Here is a 27,577-nt window from a genome sequence, read left to right as displayed (position 1 = left end):
TAAATTTTTGTGTTTTGGTCTGTTTTTCTCATACCATATGCAATAGGTCTACTATATTTGTTGTATGGAATGATTGTTAAGTGTACATGTCTAGCGGGCAGATGTCATGTGACCTTGACCTCATTTTCATGGTTCAGTGGTCAAAGTTAAGTTTTTGAGTTTTGGTCTTTTTATCTAATGCTATATGCCATAGGTCAACTATATTTGGTGTATGAAATATTTTATGATCTTTATGTCAGTCGAGCAGGTTTTATTTAACCGTGACCTCATTTTCACGGTTCATTGCACAGTGTTAAGTTTTTGTGTTTTGGTCTTTTTTTCTTAAACTATAAGTAATGTGTCAACTATATATGTTGTATAGAAGCATTGTTAGCTGTACCTGTCTGCCTGGCATGGTTCATCTGACCTGGACCTCTTTTTCAAGGTTCATTGGTCTTTGTTTAGTTATCTTGGTTAATGTTGAGTTTATGTGACAGTTGTAATAAAGCTTAGCTTTATACTTAGGACTATCAACATAATATCAATGATTAGTATAGAAGGCGAGACATTTCAGCGTGTGCACTCTTGTGTTCAGATAGGTCACCTTCTAGAAATTTAAAAAATATAGTAAATGTCTCATTAAAACACAGAGGTTTAATACAGTAAATATGCTGTTCAAGAGATATGACCCTTGCTTGTTTTAATAGTGGCACTTATAACAAAAAAAAACTGTTTGCAGTTAGTTTGACAGCCTCTTGTGTCAAAGGTAAATTGTGTAAATACAATATAGAATTGACATTTCTTTTTCAGGCTATTAACTATTATGAAGCTGCATTAAAAACTGGTGGTCAAAGTTTCTTAAGGTAATTTGTGATAATAAACTAATACAATTGAAACATTTCCCTGTTGTTACCTTGCTTATATTAAGATGTTGATATTGAAACCTTATATGTGATTACAAAATTTATTGATATGGATCATGACTGATTTAAAAAAAAAAAAAAAAAGGAATTCCTTTTAAATTCAATAATTGGAAAAACTCTGTATGATATGTACCGTATACAAAAAAAGATTTGCTGTTTTGGAGAATTTGAACACACTCTTAGAATGAGATTTACAGAAACCCTAACAATATCTCCTTGTAGAAATGGCTGTTTAGTCTTTAGGAGGCTATTATTAGACAGATTTTCTAATATGGTATATATATATACCATTAATGTACTATCAGATAATGTAAACTTAATGAGCACTAGCTATAAGACTGGAAGAAAAGCCTTTCTTTCCTATTTTGCAGTAAGAACAAAACATCCAGTCAATGAACACACATTGTTTTTATACTGTTGTTTGAGAAATATCTTGGCTTCACCAGAATTTAATTCTATGATAGTACATATAGTTAGTGTCTTTGTTGACAGATATGATCTAGCTGAATTGTTACTCAAACTGAGACAGTATGATAAAGCAGAGAAAGTCCTGTCTGCAGTACTGGATGAGGAAGGAGGTATAAAAACTATATAGTATTATCAAAGTAGTTTACATCAGTTTTCTTGGTTGTTATTAGGACATAGTATTAAGAAATGTGCTTCATCTTTAAATGAATCATAAACAAGACAGAACAGCTGGATGCAAGATAGAGAAATGTTGCAGCTAATCAGTTGTTTAAACTTGTGTTTTGTAGAATAATTTTAATCAAGGGAACATCTAAAAAAAAATTCAGGATCCAACACCTTATACATGTAGGTTCAAAGTTTACAATTTCTTTTCACTACATTTACCTCTGTCTGAAATAAATCCTTACCACAAAATATAAAACCCATGAAATAAAAAAAATTTGGGACATTTGCATAAAAGGGTTGTATTCAGTTATATTATGTGGAAAATGTTTAATTTATAGATTTTTAGAGTTTTGTTTGTCTATACAATACAAATAGAACCTTTATGACCTCCATTTAGTCCATCAGCTAGTTTTCAAAAACGCTCTAGTTAAGGAGTTTGTGTTACACCCCAGGGTACCGCAATTTTTTTGATAGAATTCAACTTCATTATCTTATAAATAAAATACAAGGTGTTAGACCAAAAAGAAAGTGTCCAAAAAAGGTTTAAAAACGCCCCTTTCAATGGTCCCCTCATTTAGCTATCACGACTAAGTAATTTCTAATTAAAATTTGTAATATAAAGCGATTAAAAAAAATTTAAGCATAGGTTTAAACAACTAAAACAGATATAAAACTATCGTATTTAATGTAACTCTGCAGATTTTTTGTTCTAAAAAGGTGTTTATTTACATTACAAACAATCCGATTTTTTGGGTTAAAATTGAGGCATATTTTCTCATTTCATAAAGAAATTCGTGATACAATTATCCGTTTTTGTGAACTAAACTTTAAAATTGACCAGTATGCAATGTTTAAACTATTTGCAGTATTTATATATCTAAAATATGAATTATTCAATAAAACATATGTACGTGCAAATACTCGTGAAATACCGGAAATCATCCCATTACCGTCTTCGATGCAGTCGACAATATATTCATACATGAGTACACACATACGCACTTTAAGCTTATCAGTATGCAACCGAAAACAAACATTAAATTGTCAATTATGTTGTTTTTGTGAGACAAGTTATTTTATAAAGTAAATGTGTAACAAAATATTTATGAAAAAATGACAAATTAAAGTTAATTTTTTGCATTCTGAAAGGGTGCACTCTATCGACTCAATAAAGGTCTGCTTGTTTACATTTTGTATTTTAGCTATGTGGTGATTGAGTTAAGATTGTTAAGTCATTCGATCGACAAAAATTGATTTGAACAAAGGTCAAATAGTCAGTTAGGGAATTTGTTTAGACTTTTTACTTTCTTTGGCACAAAATTATGTCGATTTGACATACCATCTGGTTACTATTTATTTGCTTTTCGTAATGTATACATTGTTCTTCATTTGATAGTGTTTTTATCATTTTTCTTTCTTCTTACTTGGATATATTGCTTCACTATTGTAATATAAATTTTGTACATATTGTCAAATGATTTTGTTACTTTGTTTGCATTCAGTTTTTTGCATATGACCGTCAAAACTATTCCCGATACATGTCTGTCTATTTACTTCATATGCTTCATATGCCAAATATCCATCCTGATGCGCATGAATATCTTTCATCTGGTTGTTTTTGTGTTCAGAGAAGCTCTCATGGATTTTCTAGATCTCCAGTAGACCAAACAATCGAGCAAACATTGAACAGAGATACAAAAACAAGAGGTGTCATTGTTGGTTTCAGTTTAAATAAAAGTTTTGTTAAATGTTAGTTGTTATAAATGCACATGAAAGAGCTTCCATATCATCAAAATGTCGAGATTTGGCAGGAATTGTTAACCCTGAAACATCTGCACAAATAGAACTTGGAAAACGCAAATGAAGCGAGAAGAAACTGACTTTTAAAATTGGTTCAGACACTGTAAAGGTGGACAAATCCATTTGAAACATCTGAGCAGTTATCTGGCTTGTCCTTGGGTACTGTTGCTTCTTCGGAATCAAGGTGCGACCTTCCAAACGCGTATGAAAAGGGAAAGTCGGCATCAGATAATGTCATTAGTGAACGGCTTATTCAAACGTCAACCAATATTTTCAAACCAATCAAAAGACAATCATTGCTTATATTTTTAACAAAGGAAATAAAAGGTTAACAATTGATGGCTGATAAGAACAACATCACATTTAAAGCATATAAAAATCTTTTTGGTAGCCTGCTTGTCATAGCCCAGACAAAACAGTTGGATATGCGAGAGGTACTCCAGTTTGAATTAGGTCCTCTGCCATGGTTTCTTGCAAACGTTGATGATACACCTGTAAAATAAATCTGTCTTTAAGAAAAGGACGTTGAACAAATGCAAGCCATTCCTGAGGAAAGCATGTGGATGTTTGATGGAACGGCAGTTTTTCAATCCTACTAATACCAAGTACTGTTTCTGATATGGCAATAGTTGTTTTAGAAAAAACATCCTTTTAGTTTCAGAAAGAGATCCCTGCATTGATTTTGTCACTGATCAGTATCCCACAATATCCATAAAAAAAATTAGAACGGGATTGCAGGTCCTTAATTGGGAGGGCAAATCATTACGACAATTTCTAGATCAACATAATCTTGTCCTCGGCAATTGAAAAAATGTTGTCAGTTGGTAGAAACAAATTTGCTCTTGTTGATTTCTTTGAGTCGGAATGGAGTAATAATCCTATAAATTTACACTTGAAGGTATTGATTTATTTGTATCATATGGAAGTATTTGCCACAAAATATATGTTGAAAATGAAATAGTGACAAGTGAAGAATAAAATGAGCTAAGCATACAGGAAGAAGCCGACACAAAGATGTTTCTTCATGCAAAAACTGTAGCTGACAAAGGTTACGATTCGATTGATATAAAATCTTCTGACACTGATGTGGATGTATTGGCCTGCTATTTTCAGAATTATATCAGGTCTAATATTATTATTCCAAATACAGATTAATAAATGTGCAATTAATGTGTGCAAAATTGAGACTGTTTGTAGAGCACTGCCAGGATCTCACACCTTTACTGGTTGTTTTCTGTAGAGTTTTCAGAAGGTCTATCTCGTCTTGGTGAAACTTTTGTAGAGGTAGGCGAAGAACTGTCAAAAACACTCGAGAGGTTATTGTGTGCTATATATGGCTACGAGAATAATAACATCAATGATTTAAGATTCAGAATGTTTTGCAATGCAAAAAAAACATTCATTGTCATCTACTACCCCCAACAAAATATGCAATGTTAAAGCACATCAAACGAGCCAACTTTCAGGCAAAGATTTGGAAATCTGCTGTTCAACACAACACTGTTCCATCGCAAAACAACCATGGTTGGATTGTTAATAACGATTTGATCAGCATCAATTGGTAGACCAACCGTCAGCGTTAGATGCTTTATTGATACTGATAAGCTGTTCATGTAAAGCTGGTTGTGCCACCAAAAAATGTTCATGTGTTCGACAAGGTTTATCCTGTACAGATGGCTGCAAATGTACAAATGCTTGTAGCAACAAGAATAATCTCAAATCGTTGATATGGCTGACAATGACGACGAAGATGATGGTGATGATAATTCGGTAGATGGCGTTGACGAAAATGAAGATGATTCTATGGATTTACCTTCTTCATGACCTTAAAATGTGGTGATTCTGTTGTTAAAAGAACTTTAATATAGATCTTGAAACCCTGACAGTTCTTTTATTCTTTTAGTACTATGTGTGTTTTTTAATGACTGTGATGTACATTGCTTATGTTTGTGTTTGTCATTGATTCCATGTTTTTTTCCCTTTCTTACCTTTGAATTTTGTTCAACTGCCTTTAGTTACTTGATGCTCTATGTTTCAATGTAAAAATATACCTTTTTTATTATCATGAAAACTAGTATGTATGCCTTGTTTCATTCAAAATCATGAATTTTGGATATTACCCTCCCCCTTTTTTTCTTTGTCCTATACGATTTAAAAATGAAATAAAATGATCCTCCGTATTAATAAGATATGATTTGTTCAATTTAATAAGAGAAATAGTACCGAATACTTGGTTATTTTTTATTTTTTCTGTATAAATGTGTTAATTTATTTTTTTGATATACAACTCTTAAATAAGACCCCTTTTAACCCCTTTTGGACACTTTTTCAAAAGTCTAACACCTCTTAAAATATTCTTCAGACATTACTCTTTAGATTTATACCAAAAAATTGCGGTACCCTGGGGTGTAACACAGAACTGAAATTTTACCTTACCAGCTGATGGACTAATTGTATAAATTTTGCACACACTTTTACACACCATTTTCTTCATGCCTTTAACTATCAAAACACCATAGAACTTGGTCTTTTTTCGTGAAATTCTTTTTCTAAATAAATCTATTTTTATAGACCTGATAGGTGAATTTTCAAAATTGTGTCATGAAAATTTCCTGTTAAATAAATAACCACATTAGACTATACAGTATTATTTAAAAAAAAAAAACGGCATGTGTTTCAGGGTTATATATATTAAAGGAAAATGCTAAATACATGATTACAGGTGCTGATCTGGATACATTGATGGAACATGCTAAGTTAATGGTGCTATTGTCAAAAGTTCATCAAAAGAAAAATAATTTAGAAGCAGCAATGGAGTCTCTTACCAAAGCTAGAGATATGCAAGCCAGGTAACTATTATGATATATGTACTTAGAATGTGATTCCTTTCTGTAGCTTAAAAACAAAAGCATATTCAAAAACTGTCTAGTGTGTGTTTATTCAGTTATTTTGACATAGTAATATGAGGCAGGCATTACCTGTAAATGGGGACGAAGTCTGTATGAATTATTTTTTTGTAACTTTTATTTGTCAAAAAAAAAAAGAAACGGAAATACCGTAACGTTTCCGAGTTTGGTTCTGTTGTTAGGGATTTTAGTTGTGACGTTATTTAAATTATGACGTCATATGCAATGTAAACAAAGAAACGCTATCATTAGGTAACGTTTTTTCATATCAAGGAATTATTAAAAATGAAATTGGTATTGCGCGTTTCTTCCTATTTTATACTAGACTGATAAATATATATTTTACTCAAAGTTTCATACAAACGAGACCGGAAAAAGGAAGTATATTGTACATTTCTGCGCAGGTCCGGGATTTCAAAACATGACATAAAAAAAATTGAACGATTTTGAGTTCATTAGTACAATGAAAAATTCGGGAAATTTTCCCGAATTTCTTTTTTTTATTGAATTTTCTACTGTTATTGGAGACTTCGTCCCCATAATAATGATATGCTTAGAATTTTGAGACAGTGAAGTATCATTTATTGTTGAAAAGGTACCTTGTCCAAGTCATAAAGGGGGAAATATTCTGAAAAAGCTACATTTATACTTTCTCAAGAGAACAGTCATGGGTAATTATGTTTGCAACAGGAGCTGTTATAGTAAAATAGCCTGTTGAAGATTAAAAGCACTTCTGCAATTAATATCCAGAAATTTTTTAAATGGAGACCAAGAATGTACCTTTACTGTCCTAGGATGACCCGTGAATCAAAATGTGAAATATTTATATAATTCTCAAATAGATGTCAGTTGGGTTATACAATGATATTAATTTTCCATATAATTTCAGAGTATTGAAAAGAGTGCAGTTAGAGCAACCAGATGCCATAACTATACAGAAACAGTTAGCAGCTGAGTATGTGTATTATACATTTGTTAATCTATCAATGTCATTAGGAAGTAGAGAACAATTACGTTTGTTCAGTTAAAAGCATAGTTCAAAGGTCAAGGATAATACTACAACTGGAGCATTTTAGTTTGAATTTAAAGGATATCATTGTTTTTTAAAACTTGTCACATCGAACAAATGCGCTCGAAAATCAGTAATCAGAACATTGATTTACATTGTACCAGGCAACTGGACAGTTGTTAATGTTAGTCCCTGATAGGGACTTGTCTATTAAAATATGATAGAAGGAAAAGCATGATAAATATCTATTGTCGTATCTCAATCCAGATAAATGATATATCTAGTTGATAGCTGCATTTAAAGAAGAGATACTTGAAGGTTTCAGGTTTCATTTGATTCAAATCAAAATGTTATTATTTTTTTTCCAGTATATGTGTACAAATGGCTAAACATGTTGAAGGACAAAGAGATTATGAGAAGGCTATCAAATTCTACAAAGAGGCCTTAGTTTATAATGAAAATGATAGTAAGGTAAAACATTATTTTTTGTTATTGCCAGTTGGAGACATATTTCAGTATTAAGTATTAGACATCTACATCTACATAGTTGCAATGCAAAGGGTCTAATACCTATCACACAGTGTTAGCTGTGCATTTATATTTGTAAGAGCTTTTACATTTAAAATTTTTCATTTCAAAATATACAGGAGTCAACTGTCTGCATCGACTACTTCTTTTTGATGAATTTTTTTTTATTTAAAGTTCATTATAATCATGAAAAAAGTGTTACAATTACAACTGGATTTTTGTGACAAAAATGTCGATTATTGATTTGGGGATGCACGGCTGGCGGGTGGGCGGGCGGGCGGGCGGTCAGGCGGGCGGCAACCAAATGTTGTCCGTGCAATTACTCATGAACGTTCAACCAAAGCTTTTAAAATTTTAATATATTGTTACTGATGACAAAATGGAGGTCAAGTTCAATAATGTCGATTTTTTCTTTTATCGTTCAGAAGTTATGGTTCTTGAAAGATCAAAAAAAGGCATTTCCATTCATGTTGTTGCATTTACTCATGAACCATTCAACCTAAGCTTTTTAAATTTTAATATGTTGATACTGATGACAAAATGGAGGTCAAATTTGATATTGACGATTTTCACCGTTCATCAGTTGTGGTTCTTGTGATATTGCCAGGACACAAATAAATGTTAGTAAATCCGGTTTGCTGTCGTTGTGACAGCCTCTTTGTTTTTTTTTTATAATAAGTTGATTAAAATGCTTGGTTTAATTTTCAAATCAGATTTATGAATATTGTTCAGAATGTTCACTTCTCCAATGTTTTACAACATTATAAAAGATTGGGATTTATTTCACCTAAAAATTTACCCTGTGTATTGAAATAAGTTAAAATATCAGTTCTTTATAAATTCTCTCCGATGTAGAAAAAGGTGAAACATATATTACATATATTTGTCTGAAGTCAATTTTTTTCATTTATAATTTTTTTAAATTTTGACTACAGGTGATGTTAGAAGTAGCTAATTTATATCTGACAACTGATGACTTGGACGCCTGCCAACACCAGCTTATGACATTACTGAAGAACGAAAAAGAAAATGATGCTGCCACAATTGTGAGTTATTAAAAAATATGTTTTGATTTCTGATTTATAGGAGTAAGGAAATGTGATGAAATTTCAATTAAAAGGTCTCACACAAACTAAAATTGATCACTTAGTATGAATTGAAGTATGGTCTAGCTACACAACACAGATTTAAGAATTTTTGTCACAATTTATTTTTACTGTAGGTTATAACTACATGTATTGAAAAGAATAATTTCATAAACAAACTTTTATGTGAATGAGATTAATGTTTATGATAAATGATACTAAGAGGAATACTCCCTCATTTGGGCTGTATGGCTAAACTGAAAGTGAAAAATTCTAAAAAGGTCTTTTTTCTTCATATATGAATGTTTTAGAAAAATATAACTAACACATAGTATTAGTCTTCATGGATTTATTTTTCTCTACAGAACCGACTTGAAGTCCTTTTTTATGACAACCCCAATATTAGTGATCTTGACAATTATAATGCAGCCCTCAAAGTAGCTTCTGAAATGATGTGGCCAACTAGCCATCAGACATGATAATTAATTTTAGGTCGACTACATTTTTTATGGCCCCGCAACAAAGTTGTCGGGGACATAAAGTTTTACCCTTGTCCGAAATTCAGTAATTTCGAAATGTCGTAATTCTATCATTCCGTCATTCTACAACAAACCATTATTTAGGCAAAAAATTGGCCTCATTATTGCCCATTGCCCTATGTTAAAAGAAATTTAACTCAAACACAAATACACTTATACATTCATAGATGTGTTGTTAAAGTACATTTAGGAGTTGTAGAAAAATTGAAATGCATGTCTTCCTTGGTCTTAAAATGAAGTTACTCCTTACTGAACTATGTGTTCTCCTTTATAGATGTTGGCTGATCTAATGTTTAGGAAGAATGATTATGATGCAGCAATGTTCCATTTCCAACAGTTACTTCAACTTAAACCAGGTTTGTAAACTTTTTTTTTGTATTTGCTAATTCAAGTTTAACAACAGAGCAAAATGGCTAAATTTTTCACATATTTGAATAAAAAACAATTAACTACATCTAAAGGAGGTGTTGGGTATACATCAATGAGACAGCAGCCTAATTACAAAATGCAAACAGCTTCGAATTGGCTGAAACTTTCATTGGAAACCATGATGTTGAGATGTTTTATGATTCTGATACTTGATGAAGGCAACTATAGACTTAAAAGAGATGTGATCCATGCAGTGTTAGCTAATAAATTCGAAAGAATATCAATTGTTAAACAAAATTTGTGATCACTTATTTCTATTTTTTATGCCCCACCTACGATAGTAGAGGGGCATTATGTTTTCTGGTCTGTGCGTCCGTTCGTCCGTCTGTCCCGCTTCAGGTTAAAGTTTTTGGTCAAGTTAGTTTTTGATGAAGTTGAAGTCCAATCAACTTGAAACTTAGTATACATGCGCCCTATGATATGATCTTTCTAATTTAAATGCCAAATTATAGTTTTGACCCCAATTTTACGGTTCACTGAACATAGAAAATGATAGTGCAAATTTCAGGTTAAAGTTTTTGGTCAAGGTAGTTTTTGATGAAGTTGAAGTCCAATCAACTTGAAACTTAGTATACATGTGCCCTATGATATGGTCTTTCTTATTTAAATGCCAAATTATAGTTTTGACCCCAATTTTACGGTTCACTGAACATAGAAAATGATAGTGCAAATTTCAGGTTAAAGTTTTTAGTCAAGGTAGTTTTTGATGAAGTTGAAGTCCAATCAACTTCAAACTTGGTATACATGTGCCCTATGATATGATCTTTCTAATTCAAATGCCAAATTATAGTTTTGACCCCAATTTTACAGTTCACTGAACATAGAAAATGATAGTGCAAATTTCAGGTTAAAGTTTTTGGTCAAGGTAGTTTTTGATGAAGTTGAAGTCCAATCAACTTGAAACTTAGTATACATGTGCCCTATGATATGATCTTTCTAATTTAAATGCCAAATTATAGTTTTGACCCCAATTTTACGGTTCACTGAACATAGAAAATGATAGTGCAAATTTCAGGTTAAAGTTTTTGGTCAAGGTAGTTTTTGATTAAGTTGAAGTCCAATCAACTTGAAACTTAGTATACCTGTGCCCTATGATATGATCTTTCTAATTTAAATGCCAAATTATAGTTTTGACGCCAATTTTACGGTTCACTGAACATAGAAAATGATAGTGCAAATTTCAGGTTAAAGTTTTTGGTCAAGGTAGTTTTTGATAAAGTAGAAGTCCAATCAACTTGAAACTTAGTATACATGTTCCCTTTGATAAGATCATTCTAATTTTAATGCCAAATTAGAGAATTTATTCCAATTTCACGGTCCACTAAACATAGAAAATGATAGTGCGAGTGGGGCATCCGTGTACTGTGGACACATTCTTGTTGTTTTTATGCCCCACCTACGATAGTAGAGGGGCATTATGTTTTCTGGTCTGTGCGTCCGTTCGTTCGTTCTTTCGTCCGTTCGTTCGTCCGTCTGTCCCGCTTCAGGTTAAAGTTTTTGGTCGAGGTAGTTTTTGATGAAGTTGAAGTCCAATCGACTTCAAACTTGATACACATGTTCCCTATGATATGATCTTTCTAATTTTAATGCCAAATTAGAGATTTTACCCCAATTTCACGGTCCACTGAACATAGAAAATGATAGTGCGAGTGGGGCATTCGTGTACTGAGGACACATTCTTGTTTATAATGATCTATTTTAGTTTATTTGAAAAAGTCATAGAATTCCCTGTTTTCACAAACAAACACAAATAGTCTGAGATGGCACTAGCTATAATAAGTTTATGAAGGACTAATGAAAAGAAATGAATAGACTCTGTAGATTTGGTGATGTTTTTTATTTTTTAGACAACTATGAGGCCTTAGCCAGACTAGTTGATTTGATGAGAAGAAGTGGTAAATTGGAAGAGGTTCCAAAGTTTTTAGAGTTGGCTGAGCATGCCTCGGCTAGATCTGCAATGGAACCAGGCTTTAATTATTGTAAAGGACTTCATGTATGGTGAGTGGTGTTCCTTTAAACATTTCTAAAACATAACTCCTTTTATTAGTTTAGAAATCCTGAAATTGAAGGAAATTCATACATATAAAAAGCATTACAAACCATCAGGAAAAAAAATAAAAAGATTTTTCTACAGATACACAGGTTATTATACAAAAGCTTAGAAGTTATATATCTTCCTACAAAAGAACTATTTGGATTTTTTTGTTTAAATATATCTTATTTTCTGAATATGGTAAAATAAAAGGCTGCTATTGACTTTCAAACATATAACAAATGTTACTCAGACAGATGATAATATTGGGAAGATATATAAATATGTTTTAGTATGAATGTGTTAATCTTTTTAATATTTGATATAAAAAAATTGTAGCTTTTTTTCAATTTAAAACAATATACGACCAAAAAATTTTAATTTTTGCGGTCGTATAAAAAATAATATGTAAAGATTCAATTTATTCTATAGGTACACAGGTAACCCAACTGAAGCTTTGAAGTTATTTAACAAAGCCAGGAAGGACTCAGACTGGGGTAATCTGTCTACATACAACATGATAGAGATCTGTCTGAATCCCGACAATGAGACTGTTGGTGGGGAAGTGTTTGAATCGGAGGAGGATGGATCAGTGTAAGTGACAAATAAATCTGTAAATGGGTTAATATCTCAGGAACAATTCATGTCAGGTAGTTATGTTCACATGAATAGATTATAAAGTATGAATGAAAAACTAGACAGTATTGTGTCTGAAGTATAAAAGTTGAGTAATTCCCATGATCTTTACTGAGGGATACTAACATGTACCGTTTGTTGAAGAAGGGCAGTGTTCTCCCCAGGCCCTTAAAGGACCACGGGCCCGCGATGTATAATTTTCTGCCGCGGTGGTATCGTTCTTGCCGCGATGTATAATTTTTCTCCGTGGTGCTAAAGTTTTCAGTAAAAAAATCGTATTAAAATCGGTAAAGTTTCAGATGACTTCAACTTTACATCAAAATTGACCAGTTCTAACCAGTTTCATCCAGTATTGACAAGTAGATTGTTTACACCACGTGATCGATTTACCTGTTGAGGTTAACCTTGATGATTGGAATTAATCGATGTACATGATTCTTTTGTGTTTTAATTAATTAAGAGATCATAATTTTAATAACAGACTTGTGAGGGACAAGCAGACATTTGCTAATGAACCCTATTACGCCAGTGTGAATCTCAAGTCAAAATAATTTGCCTTTTAGGAATAATTGTGGAGTTACTTCCCCTGATTTTGCTAATTACAAATAAATGCTCCTCACATATAATTTCTCATTGCAAATAAAAATAAAGTACAAATTGAATGCTAAATTATATTAGAATGTTACATTAAGGATAAAAACATTCTTAGAACATACCAACAAAAATGTTTTGCAAATTATTTTTGAGAATCATACCATTATTGATGCACAGACATATTATAATTAATGGGTATTTTTTATTTAAGTAGAAAATATATGACTGTAACAGGTAAAGCCTACTGCCACAACTCTAAAACATTCCCATGCAGGACTAAAGCTAGGGATGAGCCTTGTGAATAGAAAATTCTTATAAAGTACTCTCCATGTCTGTAACAAAGTGTTAATCATAAGAACAAATTTGATGTCTAAAAGAATCAGGTCTAAAACTATGGAAAATAGTTTTTAATTTACTGAAGGTTCTGTATCAAAATCTTGTTCAAAGTTCATTGTTATGGGGAATGTGTGGTAAACTACAAGTATCGGGACAAAATGGCTTGATCAAAATATAAGAAGTGATTTTAGCTTAAAGACTAATTGTGCTTTCTTTTATTTATTCTTCAAATATATTAAAGTATAGAAACTGTTTATTGATTTACTTTTTCTACCAATAATTTTCTGACCCAAAGTCCTACAACACAGTACCACAGTAAACAAAACAAAGGCAAACAGGTAATGACAAAAAGTAACAAGAAAAAAAATAAGCGACGCAACGCGACACAAAAGACTGTAAAATTCATTCTGTCACGCGTTACCCTGGTGCTATCCAAAAATCCTGGGGAGAACACTGAAGGGTTTGAAAGATTATGCATGTGTTGATTTCTAGCTTTCTACATAAACTTATGCGTATATTTGTATTTTATTAGGACTCCAGGATCGGTGTTTTTAAGCTCGGAATTTTGGGAATTCTTTTTTCGAATTTCGGGATGTCAGGATTTAAATTTCTATTCAGGATCTCAGGATTTCAAGTTTTTAAGCCTGGAATTTCGGGATCAGGATCCCTCCGACCCCCCCTCGTTAGATATTAGTAATACATTACATACCATTATTTCTATCAATTACAGAGAGATTTTGAAAAAAATATTAATCTACGTATCAATATTCAACAGTAGATTGTGTGTTCCACCTACAAAGCATACATAATTAAAACGTGAGAAGTGAAAAATAAAGCAGTTCATATGTGAGCAGGGTGTGAACTGCAGAAATATAAACCAAAATTTATAAACATTTATCACACACCATATATGTACAGTTTACTTATTATTGATTTATTCTACTTTGTCAAGAAGTTTAATAAATCTTCAAACATCATATATAACTCTTTTTTGTCACAATTAGTAGAAAATTTTTAAGGTAAGGTTATGCTCAAAAACTGTTTATGAATGTTATTGAAAATTAATTGTTACATTTGTTTTGACATTTTTTGATATTTTTACCTTTTATTTCTGTTACTGCAAATTCAGAAATTATTGCATGCATTTATTATTGGGATTTTGCCATTTTAGACTAAAATGCCATTTTAATTTTCACAATATTGAGAAAAGTCCTGTTTAATTCATATACAAAATTTGAAAATGTTCAAAAATTAAGGCAGATACTTGATTTCTTTTCTTTGATTTGAGACCCAAATGATACCAATGCAAATATAAGGAAAAAGTCTGAGTAAGCCTTTTCCTGTCATATTTTTAAAATCAAATATCTCGAAAAGGAGATCTATCAATATTTTAGCTCTTAAGTAATGCTCTATCGACTTATATAGTATCAATTTTAAATTCTTGATTTCTTTAATTTCAACTTAGTTCATCCTTAAGGATGTACTTAGGTGAGGTTAGGTGAAAATTAATAAATTAAGAAGTTAAAATTGATACTATAATCTGGTAGAGCATCAATTAAGGAATAAAATAAGCTAAAACTATTGATAGGTCATGGACCTCCTTTTCGAGATATTTGAGATTTAAAATATGGCGGGAAAAGGCTGACTCAGACTTTTACCTTATATTTGCATTGGTATTATTAGGTCTCAAAACAAAAGAAAAAAAATTATGAATCTTCTAAAATTTTGGTAAATGATCTTTCTTGAGCTATTAAGTCTTATATGAAAAAATAAATGGGTGTTATGGGGCAAAATATTTTGCATTGTATTGTATGGAAAAACACCAAGGAGTCCGAACATTTGACACAAATTCCAAAACCTCACCTAAGTACATCCTTAAGTCAATGATGATGTATTGTAGGTCACAAGACAAAGACAAGTCAGATAGTGAACAAATGGCTGTAAGAACAGCAGAGAAACTTCTAAAGGTATTATTTTATGGATATGTAGATTTATCATGTATATATTATGGATTCAATTTTTTTTGTAAATCTCAATTTAACACACTTTCATCAACATTTTCATAGACATTTAGTTTCATGGTTTTGCCAAAATCTGCATACAAGCATATAGCAAATTTGTATTTCGTTGAACATTAGAATTTGTAGTTTATATTCACCCACGAAAACTGGTATCTCATAAATAAGCATGAAACACAAGAATAGTTTGAATAACATAAATATCTATTGACAGTTCAGGTACATGTATACTTTGCAAATATGTGATACATTGGAATCAAGGAAAAAATACTTGTACAACATTTAGATGTAGAAGCATGGTTTCAATGAAAAATAGTACAACTAAAACCATTCAATCTTGCAGCTTATCAATTCAGTTTTACTCAAAAGTTAGACTAAAAAAAGAACAAGTATGGAAATCTAAAGGCAAATTTATTGTAAGAAAGCTTTCACTGCAGCAGTATTGATTTCAATATCTAAAAAAGTGTTCTTGTATAAGATGAATACATCAATAAACTACTTGTATTTTTTAAATGGTTTATCTGTATTTCAAATACTAATATTTTGGGATAAACAAAAGTTATGGGCTGTTCCATAACAATATATGTTGGCCCTAGGAATGCACTGTGAAATCTCAACTATGAATAAATGTCAAGTACTGTGAAAATATAGGTGAATTTCTAATTGCCTCTTTTGGTGATTACCCCATTTAAAAAGTGCTGCCTTCGGTACCATGTATGCTTCTAGAAACAGCCCTCAGTCAAATTTCTGAATTTTGTATAATTTATAATTTTTGATTGTTATTGTAGGAATTGAAACCAAAGGCTGGTGATATTCGACCAAAGTTGTTAGAAAACATGGCACTGATTGCAACTAAACAGAAGGCAAACATAGAGAAAGCTTTAAATGCCTTCATGGAGATCTCTACTAATGAAGTAAGTTAATCAAAGTTAATGGATAATGTTGACATCTAGAAGTTATTTGGTTTATCAATGTCATTGGGATGTTGTCTTTTGACATTTACCCCACCTCATACATACTTAAAAGCAGGAACTTTTTGTGAGCAACTACCTTTTGCTAGAATTTCATTGGTTTAGAAACAGTAAAAAAAAAAATCCATGAAAATCGAACTGCCTGATTAAATTCAATTTGACATAGTCATAAAATATGAATTATATTTCATAATTATATAAAATTGAGAATGGAAATGGGGAATGTGTCAAAGAGACAACAACCCGACCAAATAAAAAACAACAGCAGAGGGTCACCAACAGGTCTTCAATGTAGCGAGAAATTCCCGCACCCGGAGGTGTCCTTCAGCTGGCCCCTAAACAAATATATACTAGTCCAGTGATAATGAACGCCATACTAATTTCCAAATTGTACACAAGAAACTAAAATTAAAATAATACAAGACTAACAAGGCCAGAGGCTCCTGACTTGGGACAGGCGCAAAAATGCGGCGGGGTTAAACATGTTTGTGAGATCTCAACCCTCCCCCTATACCTCTAACCAATGTAGAAAAGTAAACGCATAACAATACGCACATTAAAATTCAGTTCAAGAGAAGTCCGAGTCTGATGTCAGAAGATGTAACCAAAGAAAATAAACAAAACGACAATAATACATAAATAACAACAGACTACTAGCAGTTAACTGACATGCCAGCTCCAGACTTCAATTAAACTGACTGAAAGATTATGATTTCATCATATGAACATCAGGCACAATCCTTCCCATTAGGGGTTTAGTATCATACCATCATAACATATATGAGAAGAACATAACCTGTGTCATGCCAACAACTGTTTTTAGAATAAATGTGTTTAGTTCCGATGCAAAGACCTTATCAGTGACTCAATATTAACGCCAAAATATGCAATCTTTAATGACTTGACAACAGTATCGTAATTATATCCCTTCTTAATAAGTCTATTCAAAGGTTTTGTAAGTTTCTGAGGTGAATACTGACACCTTTGTGCTTTATAAAGAATATTTCCATAAAAAATTGGATGTGAAATACCTGAACGTATTAGAAGTCTGCATGTTGAGCTATATTTACGAATGATGTCTTTATACCGATGATAAAATTTAGTAAATGTTTTGACTAGTTTGTGATATCGAAAACCCTGTTGTAATAATTTTTCAGTAATACATAAATTTCTCTCGTTAAAATCTAAAACATTGTTACATACACGAGCGAATCGTACAAGTTGAAGTATAAACACCGTAAGATGGTGACAAGGGAACGTCACCATCTAAAAACGGATAATTAACGATAGGAAATGAAAAATCATCCCTTTTATCATAAATTTTAGTATTCAGCTTTCCATTAGTGATATAGATATCAAGATCGAGAAAAGGGCAGTGGTCATTGTTAGTATTAGCTTTATTTAAAGTAAGTTCAACCGGATAAATTTCATTAATATACATACTGAAGTCGTCATTATTGAGAGCCAAAATATCATCCAAATATCTAAAAGTATTATTATACCCCCGCTTTATACCCCCGCTTTAAAAAAGGGGGGGTATACTGTTTTACCTCTGTCTGTCAGTCCGTCCGTCCGTCAGTCCGTCAGTCAGTCCGTCCCATGAAACTTTCGTCACATTTTTCTCAGGAACTACACATCCACCCTTTCTGCAATTTGGTATCAACATTTATATATGTCGGCCATACCGTGTGATGCGTTTTCAGATTCATCACTTGACAACTTCCTGTTTACCGAACACTTGTCTGATTTTACACATGATAGCCAAGTTGAAAATTTTCGTCACATTTTTCTCAGGAACTACAATACAAGGATTTCTGAAATTTGGTTTCAGGATTTATATAAGTCAGCTATATCGTGTGATGCGTTTTCAGATTCATCACTCGACAACTTCCTGTTTACCGAACACTTGCATATTTTTACACTATTAATATTATCCACTTGCGGCGGGGGTATCATCAGTGAGCAGTAGCTCGCAGTTTCACTTGTTAAATTTGTTTATCAGATGTTGTTTCGATGGGTCTTTGCTTATTTTTGTCATAAATTGTAACTCATAACAATACAAAAACAGGTCCGCAATAAATGGTGCACAGTTAGTCCCCATTGGAATTCCGATAATCTGACGATATACGGAATCCCCAAAGCGAACAAAAATGTTATCTAGTAAAAATTCAAGGGCATATATAGTATCAAAGCATGTCCAATTAACATAGTTTTTTATATATATTCATGTAACTGCCTCCTTTTTCCGTCCTACATGTAAAATAGCTGGCACCAAAATATCTAGTCATATGTTCAGTAGTTGTCGTTTGTTGCTGTGGTTCATAAGTGTTTCTCGTTTCTCTTTTTTATGCCCCATTTACGGGCATTATGTTTTCTTGTCTGTGTGTCCGTTCGTCCCTCTGTCCATTTGTTCGTTAATCCGTCTGTTTGTCAGTTCATCTGTCCCGCTTCAGGTTAAAGTTTTTGGTCGAGGCAGTTTTTGATGAAGTTGAAGTCCAATCAACTTGAAACTTAGTACACATGTTCCCTGTGATATGATCTTTCTCATGTTAATGCCAAATTAGAGATTTTCCCCCATTTTCACAGTCAACTGAACATAGAAAATGATAGTGTGGATGGGGCATCCGTGTACTTTGGACATTTTTGTTTTATATAGATTAGACCGTTGGTTTTCCCATTTGAATGGTTTTACACTAGTAATTTCTTGGGCCCTTTATAGCATGCTGTTCGTGTGAGCCAATGCTCTGTGTCATAGACCATACCTTGACATATATCGGTTTACTTTTATAAATTGTGACTTAGATGCAGAGTTGTCTCATTGGCACTCATACCACATCTTCTTATATCTATATATGACAGAATCTATGCATGAATGATATTATTCATGTTAGTTGCAACAGAAACCATATGTCTCTAAACAAATTTTCTAAACAATAAGGCCACAATTAAAAATATTTCAGTTTGCCCAAACCCGACCCATGATGACTGGGTGTGGGTAAGTAGGTAGGCAAATTCTTTTTTTTTTTTTTTTTTATCAGAATTTGCATGAAAATATTAAAAGATCTTAAAACAGTATATCTTTTTTTTCCGTCAAACCTTTGTAGAGAAAACCAAAAGCCATGAATTTAAAACCTCTATAAATAAATTAGTCTACTATATGATTTGTATCCTGAGATGTTTATAACACTGACAATTGCTAGCTGTGTGAAAGGGCTGGTGGATTTATGAAGTGATTTTCAACAGTTCCATCAACACGATGTTTGTGTAAAAAAAATATCAGCTGATTATGTAATGATTAAATTTGTTTGCAGTTTTTAAATCCTATTTCTATTAAAATAGATTAAATGTCCTAAAATATTTATATGAATTATTATCTACCATCCTTAGTTTGTGTCTTTTTTATGTTTTGAAAACAAATTTGTATAAATTTACATTATCACACAGGTAAACTAATGTGGCTATAAATAGATCAAAGCATGTTCTGTAGAATCTCCAAACTGAAAACATATTTGTTATAATTTTATTTCTTTAAATAATCAAGTTTAAATTTTTGAAAATAATCATTATTGAAAAAATATAATTGCATGAAAGTTAACGTTTTCTGAAGACTATTTATTTTTAGGTCATGGTTCTAGAGGCTTCCTCACAAATTTGTATAAAAATCCAATATGGCGTCCATAACATGTTTTTACTTTTGCACATATGAAAAAAATATTTCTGTCAAAAGTCAGATTTCTCTTGTCAAAAGGGATTTATATTGCAATAAATTATTCAGAGGGAGTTACATTCAGTTAAGATTATATTTCTGATTCTGTGAATTATTATAGTTTTATCAAATTCTCCCAAACAGCAACGTACTGATCTTGTCTAATGAGACTTGTAAATTTGAACTATTTGAATAAAAGGGCATCTAATTTACATGATAAAGAAAGATTATAATTAAAGACAACAATTTATCAAGAAATAATTCCTTTTTATTTAGTAAATACAAAATCTTCTTGCAAGATTGTAAATTCGCAACTTCCGGATCCATTTCCTGTCAGAATAACATTGAAAATATTCGATTGCACATGGTTTTGAACAAATCTACCTGAATATTCTTATCAGATATTGGATAACACGATGAAATTAACATTGAGCATATAGGTAAGGGTTTGGTAGTACAGACAACTACAGCGTAAAAAAAACTGTGCCACTTCACATGTTTTACTTCTTTACGTTCGTTAAATCAGAAGATAAAAACAGAGAACATCGAATATCGATTAACTGCATCTTTTATACGCTTTCTTTTAATCTTATTCACAGTTACTTTCAAACGCAAAGACGACAAACATTAAGTTTTGTACGCTGACGGAGCGGACCCAAAAAAAATCTGAAAAAAAAAATTCGTCAAAAAAACGTCAAAAAAAGAATTTGAGTCGGCGGGTTTATTTTGGGTCGGTCGCGTTTGGGCAAACATACAATCTTTTTATTTTGGCCTAAGCATGTCTATTTGGATGTCTTTTGAAGATTTTTTAAAAATAAATTATGGCTTTTTTTTTTCAAATTTAAAATATGTGTATATATACATATTTTTTTTAGAGAGATCATGTAGGAGCTTTATATGGAATGGCTGCAGCATATATGGTTCTGAAGCAAACCCCTAGAGCAAGAAATCAACTGAAAAGAGTTGGCAAAAATAACTGGACCATGACAGTAAGTGAAAATGACCTAAAAATACTAAAGAGAGAATAAAACTGGATTCAGAAACACATAAGCTATTTACTTCATGCACTTACCAATTTAGCATTTTTGCATCAAATTTTTTTGGGGACATACAAATTTTAAGTGAATATCTGTGATAATGGCAGATAAGGTGTATAGATAAAAAGCAATTCTAAAGAAAGTTTTAATAATTTTCAAATATTTAAAAAATAAAGAAATTATGAGGAAACCTCAACCACAATATATACCTGTGATGTTTATAAATGTGTAAATGTAGTACAGAGCAAGGTACATTTATTTGACATAATATGTGAGCATCCTGAATTTTCAGTTTTGGTTAGTGAGTTGATCAATTGTGCATGAACAGAATAGTTTCCGAGTAAATATGTTAAGGATACATCTAACATGAATAAAATCTCTTAAGATACTTGGTAATAGTTGAATTATATATTTTTTGTAGGATGCAGAAGACTTAGAGAAGAGTTGGTTATTACTGGCAGACATATATATACAGGTAAACAATAATAAATGACTTATTACAGGTACTGAATGACCATTTAGTAACTTTAATTAATTATCTCCCCATAGTTACAGTAGTGAGTAATCTCCCTTAGCAATGTTGTGTATTATTACAAAATTTTGTTGGAAAAAGTAATTTAACATTCAGGACACATTGACATAAAATGAAGTCCAATGACTGGTATAATGTCTTTTTATACTACAAAGCTATTTGAATAGAAGGTATTATCAGGCGTTCTATATAAACGTAAATTTCATAAGAAACCATTTTGAATTTTGAGGAAACCTGTCAAAATCTGTATGCTGTGTCAAAGTGACTTATATGTTACATGTCTGGTTTCTTTTTTTGTGCCATTACAACGCCATGAAATCTATTTATTCAAGATAGTTTTTTGTTTGTGATGTATCAAAATTATTATGAACTTTATCACAGAACCCTGCTGATCTGTTTCAGTGAATGTACCATTTTAAGTTTTATCTATAATAAACTAATTTGACTTTCTATTTTCAGTCAGGGAAATATGATATGGCAACAGAGTTGTTAAAGCGATGTCTACAACACAATAATGTAAGTCTTAATTTAAAGAGAAGAAGGTTATGTAAAAGACATATCTTTTCTTTGGCATATGTTTATTTTTCTGCTTATCACTGATGAGTTTTGCTTTAGATGTATCTACCATATATAAAAAAGAAGATGTGGTATGATTGCCAATGAGACAACTCTCTACAAGAGACCAAATGACACAGAAATTAACAATGGTCATAATGAATATTGAATATTTCATGCATGAAATGGAATGAAACTTAAATTTGAGCTTAACATAAGTAGTTGAATGGACATTGCACTGTTGATATTTGCTCTTTCATCTTAAAGAAAAAACAAAATAGAGTTCAAACTTACAAGAACAGTTAACATAATCTGAAAACCAGTAAGAGTCATAACTAAAATGTTTAGAATAAGAAGTCAATTGGGTTATATTTTTTTTTTTAACGTTTTCAGAATTTTTCTTTAATACTGGTATGCTAGATAAATGAGCACCAGAATATTTTCTCCTTTCTGTAATCATTACAAAAAAAAGTTTTCCTGGTTTTATAATGTTTGTTAATATTTATTCATAGTCCTGCTGTAAAGCTCATGAGTACATGGGATACATAATGGAGAAGGAACAATCATATAAAGATGCTGCTCAGAATTATGAAGCAGCGTGGAAATATGGCAACAAAAATAATCCTGTTATAGGTAGGTATGATAAAGTAAAAGGACAAAAAGAATTAATTCTAGATTTCTAATTGTGCCTAACTTGTGTCATCCAGTTCCTGTCATTTTCGTCTAACTCATGTTCTATCTGTATTGGAACTCAAATTATATACTATAGTTAAAAAATGGAGAAAATAGCATAATATTAAATCATTTACATCATTTGTCACATATCCAATACTACTGAATTGAATAACTTCTTTTACTGTCACCAGCTCAACAATAATGAATTGTAACATGTGTGCTATTTGAAATCAGTCAGTCCTACTTCCTGTTTTCTAATACTATGAATTATGACTAGGTCTATGCTTACCGATGTGTACATTGTTTTTGTTCTCTTTGAAAGCACTTACAAATTTTGATCATTCATCCAATTTAGATGTTTAAAAAAATAATTTAGCACAATACTACACATATGGATCATCTAAAAATTTCATGAAATGCTTATTTGGTTTTTTTTTGCAGGTTATAAATTAGGATTTAATTACCTGAAGGCAAAAAGATTTGTAGATGCAATAGATATTTGTCATCATGTAAGTTTTAAATACTGTTAACCCATCTATTATTGCACACAAAGTAAGCAAATAAACAGTTCACACAAACACACACACACCAATAATCATGTTTATTTTGAGTTGTATATTCTCTTATAAATCATTGCATTTATGTATCTTGCTATTATCAAAGAAGACTTGTTTTTCTAACATACAAATATACAATACCTGTATACAATTACAAATTTATTGTTGTTAAAATAGTTGTGTTCTAATAACAGAAAATCTTTTGCAACACAGAGATATAACCTCAGACATCCTTTGTTGTCATCACCCTTTAAAGTGGTATGACAAAAAACGACAAAGCTGGCATAGATTTTCTACAAGACAGGAAGTTGTACACCTGCTATTTTAATTTTTAATTTTTGAATTTTTTGGAAATCCCCTTTTAACAGAGGGGGGTAGGAGGGGTCCTAATCCTGAAATCCCGGGCTTAAAAACATGAAATCCAGAGGTGCCACTTTAAAGAAATCTAAATCCCAACATCCTGAAAGTCTAAAAAAGAATTCCCGGATCCCGAAAGGATCAATCCTGAAATCCGAGCTTAAAAACACCTGATCCAAGAAGTCCTGATAAAAGTGCTATCCCCCCTCTTCTTACACATAGCAATTTCTGCTTATATTATTTGGAGAAAGCAGGCAAAAGATGTCTTCCTAAGAAGACTTGTACAGTAATTATGCCCCACTTACGATAGTAGAGGGGCATTATGTTTTCTGGTCTGTACATCCGTTCGTCCGTCTCTCTGTTCGTGCTTTCGTCCCGCTTCAGGTTAAAGTTTTTGGTCAAGGTAGTTTTTGATGAAGTTGAAGTCCAATCAACTTGAAACTTAGTACACATGTTCCTTATGATATGATCTTTCTAATTTTAATGCCAAATTAGAGTTTTGACCCCAATTTCAGGGTACACTGAACATGGAAAATGATAGTGCGAGTGGGGCATCTGTGTACTGGGGACACATTCTTGTTTCAAATACATTTGATGCTTGCAGACAAAATAAATCAACTTTACAGTGATTACAAAGAAAAAAATGGAACAAGTCTTTTTAACTTCTGATCTCTTCTAAACATGTATGTTGTGGCTTGTGTAATGTTAGATAGCACATCAAATAATCAAGAGTTTTAAAATATATATATGCAAAAAATAATATTGAGATATGAAAACATATTGATGGAAGTCCTTATTGATTGAATTACAATTTTTCTTATTTTCTCTATTGCAGGTTCTAGGTAATCATCCAAACTACCCAAAGATCAGGAAAGAAATTTTAGACAAATCTAGAGCTAGTCTACGTGTTTAAAGACTGCAATATGACATTATCTATTTATATTATTGTTTGATGGGGTTCAGAATTCTGGACATCCAGAGTTTTAATTTTAACTTTAACAACAAATGAATTAGGGATGAAAACGAATAAAAAAAGTATTTATACTTTTCTGAACTTAAAATATATCATAATTGACAAAGAAAATGCTATTTTTAGTTAATATATTTTTGATAAAGAGATTGTTCTAAAATTACATATCTCATGAATTAGTTGGGTCATGTGTTTTGTTTTACCTTAACAAAAAAAAGATCAATTCTAAAGAGAATAACAGCATAGAGTTTATAGTATTTACTGTGTGTTGTTCTTTGTCTTTAAAACTAAGCTGAGTTTTTTTTTTATTTATAGTAGCAGACTTTAATTTTGCACAATGATAAATGCAGTAAATATTTTACATTTGAATAGATTCTATTTTGTAAACAATACTATGTCTTTGAATTTGTCTTTTTAAACTTGTTGAACATTTGTTATGTTAAGTCTTACCACAAATATGTGCACTTAAGGAGGTAGACCTAGGTTAAGGGAAATAACTCTTTAAATCATCAGTACGTTTGTGTCAACCATTTTTAAAAATATATTCTAAGCTTCTAGGTTACATAGATTATTTTCAATCTGTTTCAGGTAAATGCTTAAAATACATTGATGAACTTGACTTTTACAAACGTACTGATGATTAAAGAGTTATCTCCCTGAACCAAGGTCTACCCCCTTAATTGTATTGTATATGTTAATACAATTCTTGAACATTTTTATTGAGATAACTACATTTTATACATACTGTACTTGTTTATATAAATGTGTTAATATTGTGGAAAATAATTTGTGTACAATTGTATTTATATTTATTGTAAATGCTGAAAATGTGATAAATACATTCCGTCCATCTGAAGTCTTGAATCTTTTTATACGACCGCAAAATTTGAAAAATTTTTCGTCGTATATTGCTATCACGTTGGCGTCGTCGTCTGCGTTGTCGTAGTCGTCGTCGTCGTCGTCGTCGTCGTCGTCGTCATCGTCGTCGTCGTCGTCGTCCGAATACTTTTAGTTTTCGCACTCTAACTTTAGTAAAAGTGAATGGAAATCTATGAAATTTTAACACAAGGTTTATGACCACAAAAGGAAGGTTGGTATTGATTTTGGGAGTTTTGGTCCCAACATTTTAGGAATTAGGGGCCAAAAAGGGCCCAAATAAGCATTTTCTTGGTTTTCGCACTATAACTTTAGTTTAAGTTAATAGAAATCTATGAAATTTTGACACAAGGTTTATGACCACAAAAGAACGGTTGGGATTGATTTTGGGAGTTTTGGTTTCAACAGTTTAGGAATTAGGGGCCAAAAAAGGGCCCAAATAAGCATTATTCTTGGTTTTCGCACAATAACTTTAGTTTAAGTAAATAGAAATCAATGAAATTTAAACACAATGTTAATGACTATAAAAGGAAGGTTGGTATTGATTTTGGGAGTTTAGGTCCCAACAGTTTAGGAATTAGGGGCCAAAAAGGGACCCAAATAAGCATTTTTCTTGGTTTTCGCACCATAACGTTAGTATAAGTAAATAGAAATCTATGAAATTTAAACACAAGGTTTATGACCATAAAAGGAAGGTTGGTATTGATTTTGGGAGTTTTGGTCCCAACAGAATAAGGGCCCAAAGGGTCCAAAATTAAACTTTGTTTGATTTCATCCAAATTGAATAATTGGGGTTCTTTGATATGCCGAATCTAACTGTCATGACTGTGTATGTAGATTCTTAACTTTTGGTCCCGTTTTCAAATTGGTCTACATTAAGGTCCAAAGGGTCCAAAATTAAACTTAGTTTGATTTTGACAAAAAATGAATCAGTTAGGTTCTTTGATATGCTGAATCTAAAAATGTACTTAGATTCTTGATTATTGGCCCAGTTTTCAAGTTGGTCCAAATCGGGGTCCAAAATTAAACTTTGTTTGATTTCATCAAAAATTGAATAAATGGGGTTCTTTGATATACTAAATCTAACTGTGTATGTAGATTCTTCATTTTTGGTCCTGTTTTCAAATTGGTCTACACTAAAGTCCAAAGGGTCCAAAATTAAACTTAGTCTGATTTTAACAAAAATTGAAATCTTGGGGTTCTTTGATATGCTGAATCCAAAAATGTACTTAGATTTTTTATTATGGGCCCAGTTTTCAAGTTGGTCCAAATCAGGATCTAAAATTATTATATTAAGTATTGTGCAATAGCAAGTCTTTTCAATTGCACAGTATTGAGCAATGGCAAGAAATATCTAATTGCACAATATTGTGAAATAGCAAATTTTTTTTTAATTAGAGTTATCTTTCTTTGTCCAGAATAGTAAGCAAGAAATATCTAATTGCAAAATATTGTGCAATAGCAAGATTTTTATACGACCGCAAAATTTGAAAAATTTTTCGTCATATATTGCTATCACGTTGGCGTCGTCGTCTGCGTCGTCGTCGTCGTCGTCCGAATACTTTTAGTTTTCGCACTCTAACTTTAGTAAAAGTGAATAGAAATCTATGAAATTTTAACACAAGGTTTATGACCACAAAAGGAAGGTTGGGATTGATATTGGGAGTTTTAGTTCCAACATTTTAGGAATTAGGGGGCAAAAAGGGCCCAAATAAGCATTTTCTTGGTTTTCGCACTATAACTTTAGTTTAAGTAAATAGAAATCTATGAAATTTAGACATAAGGTTTATGACCACAAAAGAAAGGTTGGGATTGATTTTGGGAGTTTTGGTTCCAACAGTTTAGGAATTAGGGGCCAAAAAAGGGCCCAAATAAGCATTATTCTTGGTTTTCG

The 27,577-nt window shown here is 31.7% G+C and overlaps 1 protein-coding gene across 1 annotated transcript in view; it reads left to right on the top strand.

Moving 5' to 3' along the window:
- The window catches only part of LOC143063573 (tetratricopeptide repeat protein 21B-like), a 46,964-nt gene extending 21,293 nt beyond the window's left edge, over positions 1 to 25,671 (top strand). The window contains exons 22-38 of the mRNA XM_076235785.1: positions 790 to 842; positions 1,395 to 1,480; positions 6,058 to 6,184; positions 7,131 to 7,196; positions 7,619 to 7,721; positions 8,714 to 8,824; positions 9,677 to 9,758; positions 11,679 to 11,829; positions 12,296 to 12,457; positions 15,330 to 15,396; positions 16,236 to 16,361; positions 21,000 to 21,113; positions 21,583 to 21,636; positions 22,153 to 22,209; positions 22,761 to 22,881; positions 23,365 to 23,432; positions 24,673 to 25,671. Coding sequence (XP_076091900.1) covers positions 790 to 842; positions 1,395 to 1,480; positions 6,058 to 6,184; positions 7,131 to 7,196; positions 7,619 to 7,721; positions 8,714 to 8,824; positions 9,677 to 9,758; positions 11,679 to 11,829; positions 12,296 to 12,457; positions 15,330 to 15,396; positions 16,236 to 16,361; positions 21,000 to 21,113; positions 21,583 to 21,636; positions 22,153 to 22,209; positions 22,761 to 22,881; positions 23,365 to 23,432; positions 24,673 to 24,750 — 1,626 coding nt within the window. The 3' untranslated portion in view covers positions 24,751 to 25,671. The remainder of the gene's footprint in view (positions 1 to 789; positions 843 to 1,394; positions 1,481 to 6,057; positions 6,185 to 7,130; positions 7,197 to 7,618; positions 7,722 to 8,713; positions 8,825 to 9,676; positions 9,759 to 11,678; positions 11,830 to 12,295; positions 12,458 to 15,329; positions 15,397 to 16,235; positions 16,362 to 20,999; positions 21,114 to 21,582; positions 21,637 to 22,152; positions 22,210 to 22,760; positions 22,882 to 23,364; positions 23,433 to 24,672) is intronic.
- The last annotated feature ends 1,906 nt before the right edge of the window (positions 25,672 to 27,577 follow it).

This window comes from Mytilus galloprovincialis, chromosome 2 (assembly GCF_965363235.1).
Source record: "Mytilus galloprovincialis chromosome 2, xbMytGall1.hap1.1, whole genome shotgun sequence".
NCBI lineage: Eukaryota > Metazoa > Mollusca > Bivalvia > Mytilida > Mytilidae > Mytilus > Mytilus galloprovincialis.
The sequence above is the reverse complement of the archived record's forward strand: the minus strand, read 5'-3'. Positions and strand labels throughout refer to the sequence as shown.